At 37.6% G+C, this 15909-nt stretch overlaps 1 protein-coding gene across 7 annotated transcripts; it reads right to left on the bottom strand.

Moving 5' to 3' along the window:
* Nucleotides 1–1061: 1061 nt before the first annotated feature.
* Nucleotides 1062–13021, bottom strand: LOC122079670 (serine/threonine/tyrosine-protein kinase HT1-like). Of its 7 annotated transcripts, XR_006140505.1 has the most exons (5): nt 11369–13019; nt 3630–4085; nt 3011–3079; nt 2054–2219; nt 1800–1879 (listed from the first exon to the last, which is right to left on the bottom strand). XR_006140505.1 is itself a non-coding variant. In XM_042646335.1 (4 exons), the coding sequence occupies exons 1-3, from the start codon at nt 11726–11728 to the stop codon at nt 3020–3022; spliced, it is 876 nt and encodes a 291-aa protein (XP_042502269.1). In that variant the 5' UTR covers nt 11729–13019; the 3' UTR covers nt 1743–1879; nt 3011–3019. The 7 variants fall into 7 exon arrangements, 5 of the variants coding, with proteins under 5 accessions (XP_042502268.1, XP_042502270.1, XP_042502271.1 ...); XM_042646335.1 differs by lacking the exon at nt 2054–2219 and having other exon boundaries at nt 1743–1879; XR_006140504.1 differs by lacking the exon at nt 3011–3079 and having other exon boundaries at nt 1801–1879; nt 11369–13020.
* Nucleotides 13022–15909: the final 2888 nt, after the last annotated feature.

The following is a 15909-nucleotide window of genomic DNA, read 5'->3' as shown; positions in this document are numbered from 1 at the left end:
TTTACTTCAATTCTGTTGCAATCAGACGACTCAAAAGGGAAAAAAAAATCGCTTCAATTCCCTTCACTTCCTTTCCCTTCCCATTTCCCTTGCAACCAAACACAACCTCAATGAATCCAGCTCCTCTAGCTTTTTTTTGGGTCCAGCACCTATTTGTCTCGTGGAAAATTGGATATAACTACTATTTTGTATACATAGGTATTCTGTAGACCTGAAGACTTCTTCCCACATGTCAAGTTTCAATCAAAATGAAATTAATCAACTGATAAAATAAAATTCTAAAAGCAAGATCTTTTCTGAAAATAAATGGAGAGCTGAAATACAAAGGATTGTGGCAATATACCGAAGGGTGTCTGAAATTTAACATATGGCCATCTTAAGCATTTTTTAGATCTCCATATTTTCACATCACTTTTCCAGGTCTTTTCCAGGTGGCAAAACTTGGTGCCGGCCAAGAAAAACTCTAGTCATGTCAAGTCTCAAGACTAGAAAAACGTTTACTTTAATTTTTTTTCCAATGATGGATTTAATTTAACAACAGAAGCGCAAAAGCCTTACAAGGAGCTCTTACAATATAAAAAACATTGTTGAAGTTACACCAACTCACTCTCCCCCGCCCTCTCTCTCTCTCTCTCACACACACACACACACACACACATTTTTTCCTCTCTTGCCCACCATTGATAAACCTTCGTCCACCCCCTGATAGGTGGCTTCCCAATACCGCCAGCATCGAAAACCCTCTCCCAAACCTCTCCCAAAGAACTAACATAATTTTGGTAAAAGAAAGGTAATTACAATGAAGCGACAAGGCAGCTATTTTCTCCCTACATAGCTGGAGAGCAAGAAAGGATACTGCATCAAGACTCGATTCACTCTTATCCTAACAATCTCATGTGTATAACCCTCTCACATTCTCTCTCCTCCCTGAGATACGAGTCCACGGGTGTCCCCTCCCAAGTCCCAAGCCCCCATTTGTTGGACATGGGGATTCTATTACATGCAGGCAGCGTATAGATCCATTGCCCTAATCTCATAGCCACTATTCGGAGACTAGGTTGTGACCTGAATATTTTCTTCTCTTGTTCATGAATTCATGGTAATCAAGATAAAATTTAAGGACTATTCAACCATCTGGTCTGGCAGTTCATGACAATACTACACTTTATATGCAATAATCAAGGTGTTCGGACTTGGGATTGTGAAGGCACCTGCTAGCTCACTTGGTTGGCACCCCTGCAGGCTGTGACGGAATACCCAGGAGAACAAGGATTGAGTCTCTTTCACTTCACCTTGCACAATATAAGCGCTTCTCTTCTCCGCTACCACCAGTTTACATCCGACCTAAAAAAGATAGATACAGATGGCTGTGGCAACATCTTCATATCACGACACATTAGTGTTAAGAACTTTAATAAGGACAATGAAAGAGACTTGGGCCATCAAAAATATTATTCTATAACTTACGAAGTTTAAGATCAAAAGTACAACTCCACATAAAAAAATGTAAATGCATGTGGAGATGCATTGACAATGGAAAGAAACTCTTTTTGTTCCTAACATTAAACAATCACTGAAGAAAAAAAAAAAAGTAAGAATAATGAGGTACTTATTGCATAAATTCCACATAGGAATGTTTTTAACGAAGTGAACCTATGGATGGTATACAATTCAGGATGCATCGCAGAAATGTATGATTTTCAGGGGGTTTGTAGGTTGAGAAAAAATTTGGATCCTGTTCAAGGGATTCAGAGTAACATTCAAGAATTGAAATAATCTCAGCGAAGTGAGGACGTTTAGCTGGATTAGTTGACCAACATCGACTTATGAGATGGCTGAATGCCACTGGGCATGCGGAGGGCAATGGAGGCCTAGCATTCTGCATCAACCAAAACCAAATTAGGATACCCAAAAAAAAAATATGAATTTTGCAGATTGCGAACCATCAACTATGAACTCAGAAGAAGATGGGCAATGATACGGGTAGAGTCTCTCATTTTACTAAGTAATCATACAATCTGAACATCAAACAAATTAGGCAGTGTGCCTTAACTGGAAATCAGCACATTAATTGCTTCATCTGCTTTCTCTGCATTCATGCTAATCACATTTAATATTATAGAACTTCCAAGTTCTTGTTCCATAGATTTTCTTTAGCCATTTCTTTTTGTCATCAATTCATTCTGAAATCGGTGGAATAGAATATGAACCAGGTAACCCTGAGATCAAGGTAAATGGAGTAAGCACCAACCAAACTTGATAACATGCTGAATTCTAAAAACAGATGTGTTAACATGACTGTCAATCCACGTAAGCTAGCAAACAGACCAAAAAAAGAAAAGGGCATACCCAGTGCACGAGGATCCCGCCACAGCTGGGGCTGGGAAGGGTAATAATGTACCCAGCCTTACCCCCACTATGCAGAGAGGCCGTTTCTTGATTCAAACCTGTGACCACTTGGTCACAATGGAGCAACCTTACCGTTGCACCGAGGTCCATCCTCTGGGAAGCAGACAGTGGTCTAGAATTATATTTTGACATCCAGCAAAACATCAAATTAGAGAATTTTCTACATGAAAATGAAAGGTTTTGTTACCTGGTGAGGTGATTCAAGAGTCGCATCTAAAGCTTCATTGAAGGGTGCCATAGCAGTAAATGATAGAATGATACACAAACTTGATGACACTATGTACTTATAGGATATGGCCAAGGTTCATCACGCACTTAGAACTTATGAGAAGGAGCAGAAATATCCACTAGTTAGGTTTTGACATTTTCTATGTTGTTGGGATAAAAACAAGTAGTCCCTTCAAACCACCAGCCCTTATTTCATTTAAGACTTTCCAGTCTTGGTGATAAAAGATTTCAGGACAGAGGAAAGAAAACAAGAAAAAACAGAAACAAGGAGATCGCTCCACATAACTATATGTAAGAGAATCCACTTTCTCACAAAGTAGTTTAAATCACTTTCTAGGACTACAAGTCAGTGATTTTTATTCTATTTTCAAACCTTAACAGCTTAAAATCTTGGTGTCACTGATCCATCTGGGTAGAGTCTTCTTTCTCCTACGTTTGATGCCTACAAGATAAGTTACAGAGAAAAAAGAGAAGACAATGATCAATTTCTTCAGAAAATTTTCCCATGTTTGGGTTGGAAAAAGGAAAGAAAAGAAAGGGAATACTGTATTAGGCCAACAGAATGTCTCCCAATCCATTTTCCAGAGGGTAATGCAACTAGTGACAACATTTTCTACAGATTTTACGAAACACACTGTTCTATTACAAAGGTCTAAAATGTTTCGGATAAAAATGACGGAGAACAACACAAGCTGCACACCTGTTTGTGGAGTAGTTTAGAAAAACTAATATGTTAAATGGATAAGTCTTAGCCTCTGCACATACAGTTAGCATATAGTTATGCTGTAGCAATTCCATTCACAAAGTTGGTTGGATAACTATGCATAAGGCATAAATAGGAATTAAATTCAGAAAAATAAGTACAACAATAGGCAAGCTACTCTAGGACCAACAAAATCTCAGGGTGGCAGTTACTGCACATGTGCATGTAACAGTTCTATTTATTTCTAATCTGGAAATGAGGAGTGCTCAAAGAAGTAAGGTGAGCATACCTTCTCGGAGACTGCAAAAGCAGCCTGTTCTGATGTCATGCCCTCAAAAGGGGTCAATGCTGTTAGAAGTTCCCAAAGGACTATGCCAAAACTGTATACATCAACTTTCCTCGTGTGATGTTTTTCCTTTATCATTTCAGGTGCCATCCAGCGGTATGTACCTGTAAACCCCTTTCCACTGCCACACTCAGATTCCAAGCATGAGAGCCCAAAATCAGCTACCTTCACACACATATCTTCACCAAGAAGTAGATTTTCTGATTTAAGGTCCCTGTGGAGTATCCCCTGGGAATGAAGATAATGCATTCCGCGAGCAATATCAAGGGCCAATTTCAAGACCAGATCTAGTGGAAGGGAATTTGGCTCGTGCCGATGGAGGTATTTTCTAAGTGAGCCTCCTGATGAGTACTCAGTGATAATACAGAACACAGGAGGTTTCTTACATGCTGCAACAAACTGCATGAAGAGGAATAAACGCAGTTTAATCACACAAAAAGAAACACACCCCCCCCCAAAAAAAAAGAAAAATTACCAAAATAATAACAGCAAGTTAAACTAAATGATTTTGAAAGTTGCATAAAACTATCAACTTTAGCTGACATAGACAAGACATGGTAGAATAAGATTAGGCCCTGATATATAGTGAACTAATCTACGACCAGAATGTTGCTTGCAATAAATGATAGTCTGAAAAATGTACAAGCTAAGTACATTTCACCAAGCTTGCAAACCATGGCTTTTGAGCTACTTTTGCAATTAGCGGAGAAAGATGATGACAAAAAAAAAAAAACCATATCAAATTATTTCAACTCGTAAAGTGCAAACAATGCTTGGTGATATGGTAAAAGTTTGTGGTGCCTGCATGAAGATATGGCTTTGAATTTATGGAAAGCCACTTGTAGAAAATTCCTTGAATATGACCGTCCCCCCTTTGCCTTCCTGGACCATGCTAAAGCAGGACTTGCACCTGGGTTTTGTCCACTCCATAGTTTCTGATAATGCCATAACTCAGGAACAATCATTTCTTCTACCAGCAGCATAAAATAAGCAGAGGCTACAACCTGAAAGTTTTCATCAAGTTTTGCCTCTTTGGAATGAGGTCCACCACTTCAATAAATTTTGTAAGTTGACCAAACAGGGCACCATGTGAAATGGATTTTAACTCGAGGTAAAATGATCTCCAGGTAGTACCTGAATATGGTGAGTACATTGAGCAAAAACATTGTTTCCTTCTAGGTAGGCTTTATGTTAGAAATAATTTTCGCAATCAACATGACGAATCATTGAACATGAATACATAAAAAAGAGATTCATAACAGAACCTCGTACATGGATCCATATCGGTTGTTGAAGAACTCCTCGACAGCTCTCTTCTCTTTTTGTCAGTCTTGTTTACTTCCTTTTCTATACAACTTGTGACAATAACTACTAATAGGCATAGTTACCTTTATATAGACGGGGAGCAGGGATTAACCCTGAAACATAATACAATTGGGACTCTTCCATAATAAGGCCCACTTTACACTTAACAGTTTACACATTAAGGCCAGTTAATTTGGAGCCAATTAAAAAAAAAAAAAAAAAAAAAAAAAAAAACTGAAGCATATTAACCCATTATGGAGATCACTCCCAATCAGACTCCATCCAACCAAGCTTGCCAATCAACACCTTTCCACTAATCCGAAACAACATAATGACTAGATTTTAACCCATACATGATAAAAAGTAAAAACATTACACTCTCCCACTCATAGTTGTCAAGGCGTCGCCAAGGCACCACCTTGGTGCCCATGCCGTTTGCCTGGGTCCTAGGCGAGCGTCGCCTTATATTTTTGGACTTGTTTATGCCAAATACCATTTAAGTAAATGCTTTTATATTTACTTAAGATATTCATAAATAAACAAATACCCACTATTTGAATCCAATAAAAATAGTTTAAAAATCAAATTCCAAAAGGATAAAAAGTCAACCCACAGTCCAAGAACAAAAACTGAATTTTTTGTTGTAAAGTCGATTAACTTTCAAATGATAAGGTCTTCTCAATTCTGAAAATTTTACAAACCTTATAATGGTAAATATTGCTAAAAACCAAAAGTTTGGTAAAGTAATCTTTTGTTTGATGTTTTTAAAATTCTTTTCATTCAGGAAATTTTAACAACATTAGCACACTTGAAAATAAGTTTGACTGGAACATAACTTTGTCATTACAACTCAGATTTAAGTATTCTTAGACTTGTTGGAAAGTTGGTTTTGTGCTATACCTAATACAAGAAGTCTCATGTAAAAATAAAATCATTTGACCAGTAAAACTTATTATAGAACGAGAGCATTTCTCTAAATGTTGATTTTTTATGACTTAATGTTGATCTTTGATGATTTGATGTGACTTAATGTTGATCTTTGATAACTTGATGTGGCTTGATGTGGCTTATTGTTGATTTTTTATGATACAAGGTATACACAACATAGTAAATACTGTTAGAAAAGTGTGAAAATAAAAAATAACACTCGGTTGACTTATTCGCCTTGAGATGGGCGCCTTGTCGCCTAAGCGCTTAGGCGACACTCCAACGCCTTGGTTTGCCTTGGCACTATGGCAACTATGCTCCCACTTGAGGAGCAAGAAGTCATTGTTCCAAATTTGGATAAGAAAAATTGTGGTCAGATTTATAGGAAGTGTTGAAAGTAGTTCACCTTAAGCTATTACAACACCCTTGGTCCAAACAAGAACACAAAAACCCAATCGTAAGTGTTGTCACACCTTAAATCGACATGGGACACCACGTCAAAATACCTACACTCTCACCCCGTTTTGGGCTATACATGGGTAAAGCAGTGGTATGGAAGTTGTACGTCACAATGATCACATATGTCAAATCCAAATTAATCCTGAAATCCGACTAACATCACTAGCTACTCCATCGCTGGGAGCTCAATAGAGTCATTTTTCACATGGCAAACAACCACTAGAATTATAAATATTAGGTACTTCATACAGAAGCCCACTACAGTTACTTCAACCTGAAGCTCAATGGGACTGGATCCAAAGTCACCATACATTAACCCAAGTCCTCAAGCTGAGTAACTCTACTAGCTTGCTATACATAGCTTAAGGCCTCATATTGAGTAATTCTACCAACTCGCATAAAATATGTATCCTCTTAACAACCTTTGGAATATGAAGGGGATAATACTAGTATACTTCATACTGCCTCTAATATTATTACAAGGAATATAGCAAGTTTATGCATAAATAACAGAAATAATATGGCTATAAACATAAAAAACAGTAATAAAGCATAAAATCAAGATATTGTTGAATCAACAAATAACAGACATTGTCTATGTCAATAAAACTGTACTCCCACTAACAAAATACATCAAAGAATCCAACTAATCCCACACGAGTAACAAGCTCTTGAAAACCTTTGAAGCTAATCCTTTTGTTAGTGAATCTTCCAAGATATGGCATCTCCAACCACTATAAAAGAATATTTTATAAACATAGAGAACAAAAAAGATAAATTTTCTCCCAAAGATAATAAGATGTATATATATTGATCGACTACATTCTCCTTGAAACCAAAGGAAATGACAACCTTGTCGAACTTCAAATTTCACTGTCTGAAAAATTTTCGTGAGTAATATGATTAGATTTAACACCTATGTCAAACTCTTGCTCCTGCAGATAGACAACACAGTCACTGAAAATGGTGGACAATTGAATCCACTTTGACCTCTCAAAATAACCAATAAGTATCCACTGATAGTCCTGGGATAAAGCTTCTACATCTGCGAATTATAAGGCCTCACTTCCGCTACACAAAACTGGTAACGTTGATTTGCTCATTATGCTCCTTACCATGTCCATAAATGTACGATTCAAACTTTTTGTCTAAGTTCTATCTCTTGAATATTGCAAAACTATCTAGGGATTCTGATATCTCATAATTAAGGTGTACATAAACATACCAGAAATAATCATCAATTCATCGTTTCAAATTGACCTTTTGTTTCTAGCTATGGTGAGTTTTCCCTTTACACAGTCAACACTAGTCCCAAAGTTAGTGTAATCAAACTCCCAACTGATGGAGAACACTCATTCAGTTCTTGAAATCAAAATAGTCTCTTACCATATCATACCTTCCTACACAAGTTGCACTTGAAGTCTTCACTATTTGCACAACCACGGAGGTCATCTATTCAAGTCCCCATTCTAACTATTGATTGTTATTGGAGGTCTTAAGGGGATTAAAATTGATTGACTAAACAAGTTACCATAAATAGTCATTTTCATGATGTAATCACAACTCCACTCATACAATCATACCTAGTGGACGTAAACTTCACGTAAGTGCTCTTCTTAGCCTGACATGAACAATGAATTTCTTGATAACAACTGTAAGAAATTCCTTAGCACTCTTAGGCAGAGTGACACAATTCTTGATTATCTTATTTATAGTGTTTCATGATCATCAGACAAAACATATTATATTCGTCCCACTATTTTCATAGTGTCTTAGTCTCAACAGTGTGGTTAGCCACAAGACTTGGGAGGCTCATCAACTTTGAGAGACGTGTCTAGTCTCATGATTGCAAGCGTCACATTCAAGGATTCAAGCAATTTTTCATAACTTGTGCCATCAAATGTCTTGATAAATGTTAGGTGGGATGCAAAAAATTAGTAAACACAAATGTTTACCCAAACAATATGCACAATTAATTATATATCACAACAATGCTACTAATAATGATAATAAACCTAACCAAGTGCGTAATATATTAGATTTCTTCCAGTCACATTTCCAAAATAAAATAACAAAAAAACCCAAAAGAACTAGGTAAAAGATCCGACATTATTGGGGTCACACCTGTAGTGGCAAGACCACCCAATACCTAGTGGACTCTTCTAAAGCAAAGTGAGATGCTTAAACAAATATTTCCTCGAAAATCCCGTCACCTGTGGTGGCAAGACAAAGACTCCTAATTCCTTGAAGCTCAACAATATCTTATTCAATCGAGCAAAGACCAACCAAATGAAGACTCACATGTGGTGGCAAGAGCACGACGTTCGTCATATGGTCTCCTCAAGGGAAATCTGTAATACTATCATAGGCGTTCTCATATTTTAAAAAACTAGCCTGTTGAACATAAGTATCGTCACTCAAGTCATGGAATCTCGTCGAAAATATTGCAGACTAGACTCATGGGTTCAAACTTGGGTACATCAAACACTATGGACTATTTCAGCCTTTTAGCAGCAAACATTCCAAGCCTAAGTCCATATATGAAGCCCATTATGAAAATTACCCCAGTAAATATCACATGGCACATGGGTTCAAAATTGGGTGAACCAAACACTTTGGACTATTTCAAAATTTATACAGGAAGCCTTCCGACCATAAGTCCATAAAGCGACCCATTATAAACCCCAACCGTCATTGTAGCAACATCCCAATTTAATAGTCATAAATGTAGGTACATTCTCATTAAGGTTATTTTGTACTTTTAGTTATGACCAAATAGAAAACATTTTAAACATGGAAATATAAAAAATATGGCATCGTGATAACATCATTATATCAATATTATAATATTTTAATTTCAGTCTTCAAAATAGAAACACTCTCAATGTGGCATGTTTCTAATTAAGGTAACATGGAAAAAACAATAGAATGTTAATGTACATGCTGAGCAATTTTTCAAACTTAACTATTTCTAAATTTAATAACATCACGTGTAATATGGAAATATTTCTTTATGTCAATTACTAATCCCAAGAGCTAGTTTCTTAATTGACACCATCTAAAGAGTTACGACCATTGTAAATTAGTACAAATATAGTTTCAATGGTCTCTAACTACTCTAATCAAGTAAAAAAAAAAAAATTCTTCCAGTGTAATAAAAAAAAATCTTTAATTTAAAGTCATTCCTTAAGAATTAAATCTATACCATAAAATATTTAATTTAAATCAAATTAGATTTCTAAAACTATTTCATAAAATTACTAATTTCTAAAACTAATCATATAATCTTCTGATAAAAAAAAAATAGAATAGAAATAAAGACGTGAGCAACATGCGAGGGATCCATTTACGGACTGCTGGATTTTTTTTTTCTTTAAATTTAGCAAAGAATCTGAGTTCAGGTAGGCTGCATTTCTGAGGGAGTTAAGTTATAAGAGCAATCCATGTGCATTCTTGAAAGTTGAAATTCCAAGAGAAACGACACAAGCCCCAACTATCAATTATTTGTTGGGTCTACTAGAATGGGACAGCGCATACATACGGACATACCTCCATTTCCCACTTAACTAATGTATTGCCATCCTATTATGGTATTGCTATGATACCATAGAGGTACCATACAGGTTGTTGATTCAGGTAGATACTTCTAGGTTTCAAAGACTTTAACCCCAAAAGCTGTTTCAGATTTAGTGAATCTCTCAAAGCTGCCTTCCTTTTAAATTCATAAATCTATAACTTGACCTCTACATATGAAGAAAAAAATTCACTTTTACACTCATTCATGTCTTTGTAATTTTAGGGTGAAAAATAAAAAACTAAATTTTTTTAACCTAAAAGGTGCAGCCTAGTACAAGAGAAAATATTTCAAGACTATGCTAACAAAATTAAACTTTACTATGAAATCAAGATCTTACATGGTTACACTGAACATAGTATGCAAACTGAAGGACATCAAAGCAAAGAAAGATCAAAACCCCAGATGAATAGTATGACTTCAACAACTTGGACAACCTATGAAGGTTAACAAACCTGTTTCTATATTACATTTTCTAGATCCAGACTATCATACAATTGTAACCAGAATTTTATAATATATCAGGAGTGGTTGTTGCAATGAGGGTGACATTGAGAGAAGAGAGGATGGGTAGATACAATTTGTAAGGACTGACAGAAAGGGTAATCATGAGATACCAATCCACTGATTCTTTTACAGAAGATGGTTTGACGAAGTTTGTGGTTATTTATTTGTCTTTGCACAGTGAAAAGGAAAAACATCTCTTGAAGATCTTATGTCCTAAATCTTTACAAAGCAGGGATTGAACAAAAGTTGAAAAGATCTTTACTTTGTACAATGAAGCTAGCCAGCAAACTTCATATCTGTTGGGGATACATGTTGGGCACTAGTGAAGCTCAAAATGTCTCTTCATCAAAAGTATCAAGAGAAGAATAGCAGGTGTATTGCAGTCAGATGATACAATAATAAATGAGTGAGCAAATTGCCATATATCTGTAACTGGAGATTTTCAAAATTATGAACCTAGAATCCCATAAAGTACTAGGTACCTAAAAATCAAACTTTATGAATATAAGAAGAGCACCATTCTGTTAATTGCAAACATTTGAAGCTCCCGATTGAGAAAAAAAAAAGTATTCCAAATGAAGAAATAGAGTTCCGAAGGAGAGAAAACCTTTTCATGTGGAGCAGCATTTACTGCGGAGTGGTAAAATAGACAAATGAGTGTTCATACGCCCAACAGGATAAAGTAATTAGGAAGTCTCAGAAACACAAAAATTTGTGTACAGGAATGAGATCATCCTATACTAAAATAGAGGGAAATGACCCAAGAAATACGTAATGAAGTATTCGGTCGAACATACAGAGTTGACATATTTTAAGTGTGAGCGTCAGACAACATTTTTCCCTTCTCACGTTCAGGAGGAGAGATCCGAGAACATTCACAGTAAGTGTGCAATTAAGGAACAGAGCTTACAGTGATAATATTAGGGTGCCGGAGACGAAAGAGCAAGGCAACCTCTTGAGTGAACTGTTTCTCCAACATAACAGCCAACCCCTCGTCTTCCTCAGGCTGGCTTATCAGCTTGATCGCCACGGCTCTCTGCTTGTATGTTCCGCGATAGACACGACTGTGCCGCCCCGATGCAAACTTATTCCCGATGTACAGCTGAGACAAATCGGCGCTCCACTCTTCCTCACCCTCTCCTTTTATTTCTGCACCAGAGGAGATCAAATACTTGGACCAGGAAACGGCTCGTTTATATTCTCCAAGCGAGAGCCTCCTTTTGGATCTACCATGGCTTGATACCTGCTTGACCCACTGAAAATTCATCATCTCGATCCACTAATTCCTCAAATCATCAACTCTCCCCTCCACAACCCTTTTTTACAACTAGTCCACGACGGTGACGGAAGGCCTGCACTTAGCCTGTTCTTCAAAATTTGCTCAAAGCTAGAGAGCTAAACAGACCGAACTAAACAGATCATGTCGGAGAATTTCAATCTTTGATGACTCAAATGCTTGAACCACTGAAAATTCATCATCTGAACCGATCCACTAATTCCTGAAATCATCAACTCTCCCCTCCAAAAGCCCTCCGCAACCCTTTTTTACAACTAGTCCACGACGGTGACGGAAGGCCTGCACTTAGCCTGTTCTTCAAAATTTGCTCAAAGCTAGAGAGCTAAACAGACCGAACTAAACAGATCATGTCGGAGAATTTCAATCTTTGATGACTCAAATGCTTGAACCACTGAAAATTCATCATCTGAACCGATCCACTAATTCCTGAAATCATCAACTCTCCCCTCCAAAAGCCTTTCACAACTAGTCCACAACGGTGATGGAAGACCAGTACTCTGCCTGTTTCTTCAAAAAATGTCAACACTAGAGAGCCAAATAGATCACATCAGAGTTTCAATCTTAGATTACTCAAATGCTGTACAGGATAACAGAATGATGAACAAGCGTATAATATGCCAACTACATTTCGCCATTCTCGAACTGCTCGAGTGCAGACACTACACGTGAATCCTTCAGTAACTCAAAATCTGTAAAGAACCTTGATATCTAATTACCAAATCAAAGAAGGTAAGACACAATTTTGTTCTTTATCCAAAATCGAAACCTACATGCCGTACGTAATCATTCTAGTTGAGACCTTGAGGGGGACAGAGAAAGAAGACTCCATTTCTCAGGAATACCTACATTCACTGCAGCAAAAGGAGAAATAGAAATAGAAATAGAAAGCCCAATCTACTTAGGCTTCAAGTTCGAAATTTCCAGCTACATAAAAGAAAGAAAAATCCAGAAAATTTCAGGGAGAATGAACCATCAGTCCATCAAAGCTCAAACGCAAAATCTTCTGAACTCCCGAACTACATAACAGAAGTTGAAGAGAGGTACAGAGAGAGATGTCAAGCTCAGTTAATGGTGAATCGGTTTCAGAGAAGCTTTTCAGAAAAAAGATGGTGCACATTTGTGTCTAGGGTTGCAGAGGGGAGTGAGAAAGAAGGAAGGAGGGAGAGAGAGACAGAGATGGTCGAGTGAAGTAACTGGCGGGTCCTTCTCTCTTTCCTAACGTGGTACCGTTTACGTCTGGGGAACAACAGATCCGTCTTTCTGACCAAGAGTCGGACTCGGAGGGACTATTATAGATCCACCTCGCTGAAATACCCTTATCTAGCCTTATAATTTCGGCAATGCCACTTCCAACCTTTCGTACCTTAAACCAAAATGAGAACCAAATCGATTAACACCGTTAGGGCCTTTGCCCGCTTGCGTCATGTTTGAGATGATAGTAAAAGAGTAAAATGTGAGTGTGAGGAGGGCTGTTTCGTCAAACGAGGAGAAGAAATTGAGGAAGAGCCGTAATTGGTAGCGGCAGTTATGGTCTTTTGGGAGTAGGGAGGGGTAGTTTAGGAAATTCGAAGGGAAAATATCCAAACCGAAAATGGGATGAGAGTGTTTATTGTTGTCAGGGAGTAGCAGATTGGCAGTAGGGGGGAGTGGGCCCGGAGGAACATGGGGCTATGGTTGGGACACGGCCCCGTATGGTCCTTTCCGTATACGGACTCTTACAATTACTTTATGGGGAAAAGCTAATTTCTCGGGGGTGCAGAGCTAATACTATGGACCCGTACTAAGATTGGACCATTGAAGGTACGATTGATGATTCTACCAAAAAAAAAAGGAAAATTACATGATTGCCCATTCTTGGTTTCCCTTTACAAAATTACTCATCAAAAGTTTCAATTAACAAAAATACCCAAAATTAGGTTTCCCTTTACAAAATTACTCATTTAAAGTTTAAGTTAACAAAAATACCTAAAATTGAGTTTGGGTTTACAAAACTACCCACTCAAAGTTTTAGTAATAAAAAAATACATGATTATATGTGGAAGATGAATAATCATTATTTTGGGTAGTTTTGTAAACCCAAACTTGATTTTGAGTATTTTTGTTAACTGAAACTTTGGGTGGGTAGTTTTGTAAACCCAAACCTGATTTTGGGTATTTTTGTTAACCAAAACTTTTTGTGAGTAATTTTGTAAAGGGAAACCCAAAAATGGGTAATCATGTAATTTTCCAAAAAAAAAAAAGGGAAAGTAGGATCTGAGACCATGGCGGGCCCACCTTGTCTTGCTTCCGCCCGATGATCGAGACGAATGGAGCAACCTTATTGGTCCACTTATATTGAAACACCCTCTCTCTCCCTACGATGCATCCCTTTCTTCCATGTAATCTCTCCCGTCCATATGGTTAGAAGGGTCAAGCGGTCGGTGACTCGGGTCTAATCAAACTCGGCCAATTTTTAGGATTGCATTATGAACTTTTTTTTTGATAGATAGGGAGGGAAATAGGTAACAGCCAAGTTTTTATTAAATATTTATTTAACATTCTTTCCTTGTGATCTCCACTTAAATCGCAGATACATAAATGGAGAATCGAACTTGAGACCGTGCGCCTAATCCACACAATCCCCAGTTTACCCTAATCATTTGGACAACCCACGGGTGGGTCATTATGAACGTCCATTTAGTTAAATGGATTTAGTTAAGGTGGGCATGGTATCGTTGATAATCAGGTCAGTCGGTCTCAAGCTCTAATCGAGCTACCATGAATGGACCTTAATCAGGCCTTAATCGGACTATAAACCTATTTAACTTTAAAGGAGCTTTCTTTAAAATTGTTCTCTTAAATGTGTTTGAAAATGAATACCAATAAAAAGAAGCAAAGATCAAGTAAATATCATATAGTTAAAATGAATTAAGCCAAAGATGAACAAAGCAGCTAAGTTACTAAGGACTCGGTTTTTAACACACGAAACTCAAATCTATTACCCATACCTACAAACCCAAGTTTAGCAAGTTCAAGTCAATTAAACTATTTATAAAAAATATTAATATTCAGATTACAATCACCACCATCTCAACTGTGTACATATCACATAGTCTTAGCACTAAATACAAATAGTATTAAAAAAAAATTACAAGTAATATTAATATTAAAAGGGTCGGCTAGGTCGGACTTAAAGGAGTCGGTTCAAGTCGAGCTTGTAAATATGTCAGGTCGGTCGGGCACCTGTCGGGCTAGGTGGCTGCACCCTGTATTACCTGTTTATAACATTTATTAATCGGGTCGATCTAAGTCGGGCCTACCGATGCAGGCTTGGAATTGACACCCCTACATGTGGTAATCTCGTTTTTTTGAGAGGGTTCTCTTAAGCAAGCCAAATCATGGTTTGAGAATCGGTATTGGATTGATATAATTGGTCGATTCATAACGATAATGGCAGAGGTCAATAGACTCAATATCGATTCCTAGCCAATCTTGTATAGGAGGACGGGTACAGAATAGAACAAAGGTGGGAAAAAATAGGGGTAGATCTAGCCGAATTTGAGCCTTTCCAAATCGATATCAAATAAGACTGATACTTATCCTGATAATGATCACTAAATCCTTGAGCAGTATAGGGGAATGCACAAATTTATGTCAAAACGATATTAGGAGGGCAACAATGTAATATCCCGCTTCTTAAACCCGGTCTGATTTCGCGGTTGAACCGGTTTAACCATGCAGGAACCGAGCCAGAGGATATTAGAGTGGGTTCCTTATGGGCTATGATGGCACGGGTGACCTTAAACACAGGCTGGCCCGACAAGTCCGAGCCAGTGCCAGAAGAGACGGGAGTGCCCAAACCGTGTACGTGCACCTACCATAAGGCTATGTACGGATAGAACAGGTATTATATCCGTATTTTAAGGTTATATACGTATGCTACATTGTATGCTTGGGGTGGGGTTTGAGCCGAGGTCCGAGCCCGGTCAAAATCCCAAGTTTTGACTCTCGGATGGGTATGTCAGGTGGGTACACCCACCCACCTGAGTGACCCATCCATCACTATTCACTTAAGTAGGAATAGTATATAAAGCTTTATGACTTCTTTTCTTTCCATTTATTACCCTCGTACGTTTGGTGAGAAAAGTAAAGAGGAGAGAAAAAGAAAGGGAAGA

This window comes from Macadamia integrifolia, chromosome 5 (genome assembly GCF_013358625.1).
Source record: "Macadamia integrifolia cultivar HAES 741 chromosome 5, SCU_Mint_v3, whole genome shotgun sequence".
Classification (NCBI taxonomy): Eukaryota; Viridiplantae; Streptophyta; class Magnoliopsida; order Proteales; family Proteaceae; genus Macadamia; species Macadamia integrifolia.
This window is presented reverse-complemented; position numbering and strand designations above follow the sequence as displayed.

What these genes read in the sequence shown, in the direction of transcription:
- LOC122079670 (XM_042646333.1), bottom strand. Translation starts at nt 11,728, where the DNA reads ATGATGAATTTTCAGTGGGTCAAGCAGGTATCAAGCCATGGTAGATCC. An exon ending in GGCACCCTAATATTATCACT is followed by an intron (nt 4,086 to 11,368) that starts GTAAGCTCTGTT and finishes CTCTTCATGCAG; the next exon opens with TTTGTTGCAGCATGTAAGAA. An exon ending in CTTTTGCAGTCTCCGAGAAG is followed by an intron (nt 1,880 to 3,629) that starts GTATGCTCACCT and finishes TGGTTGATGCAG; the next exon opens with AATGCTAGGCCTCCATTGCC.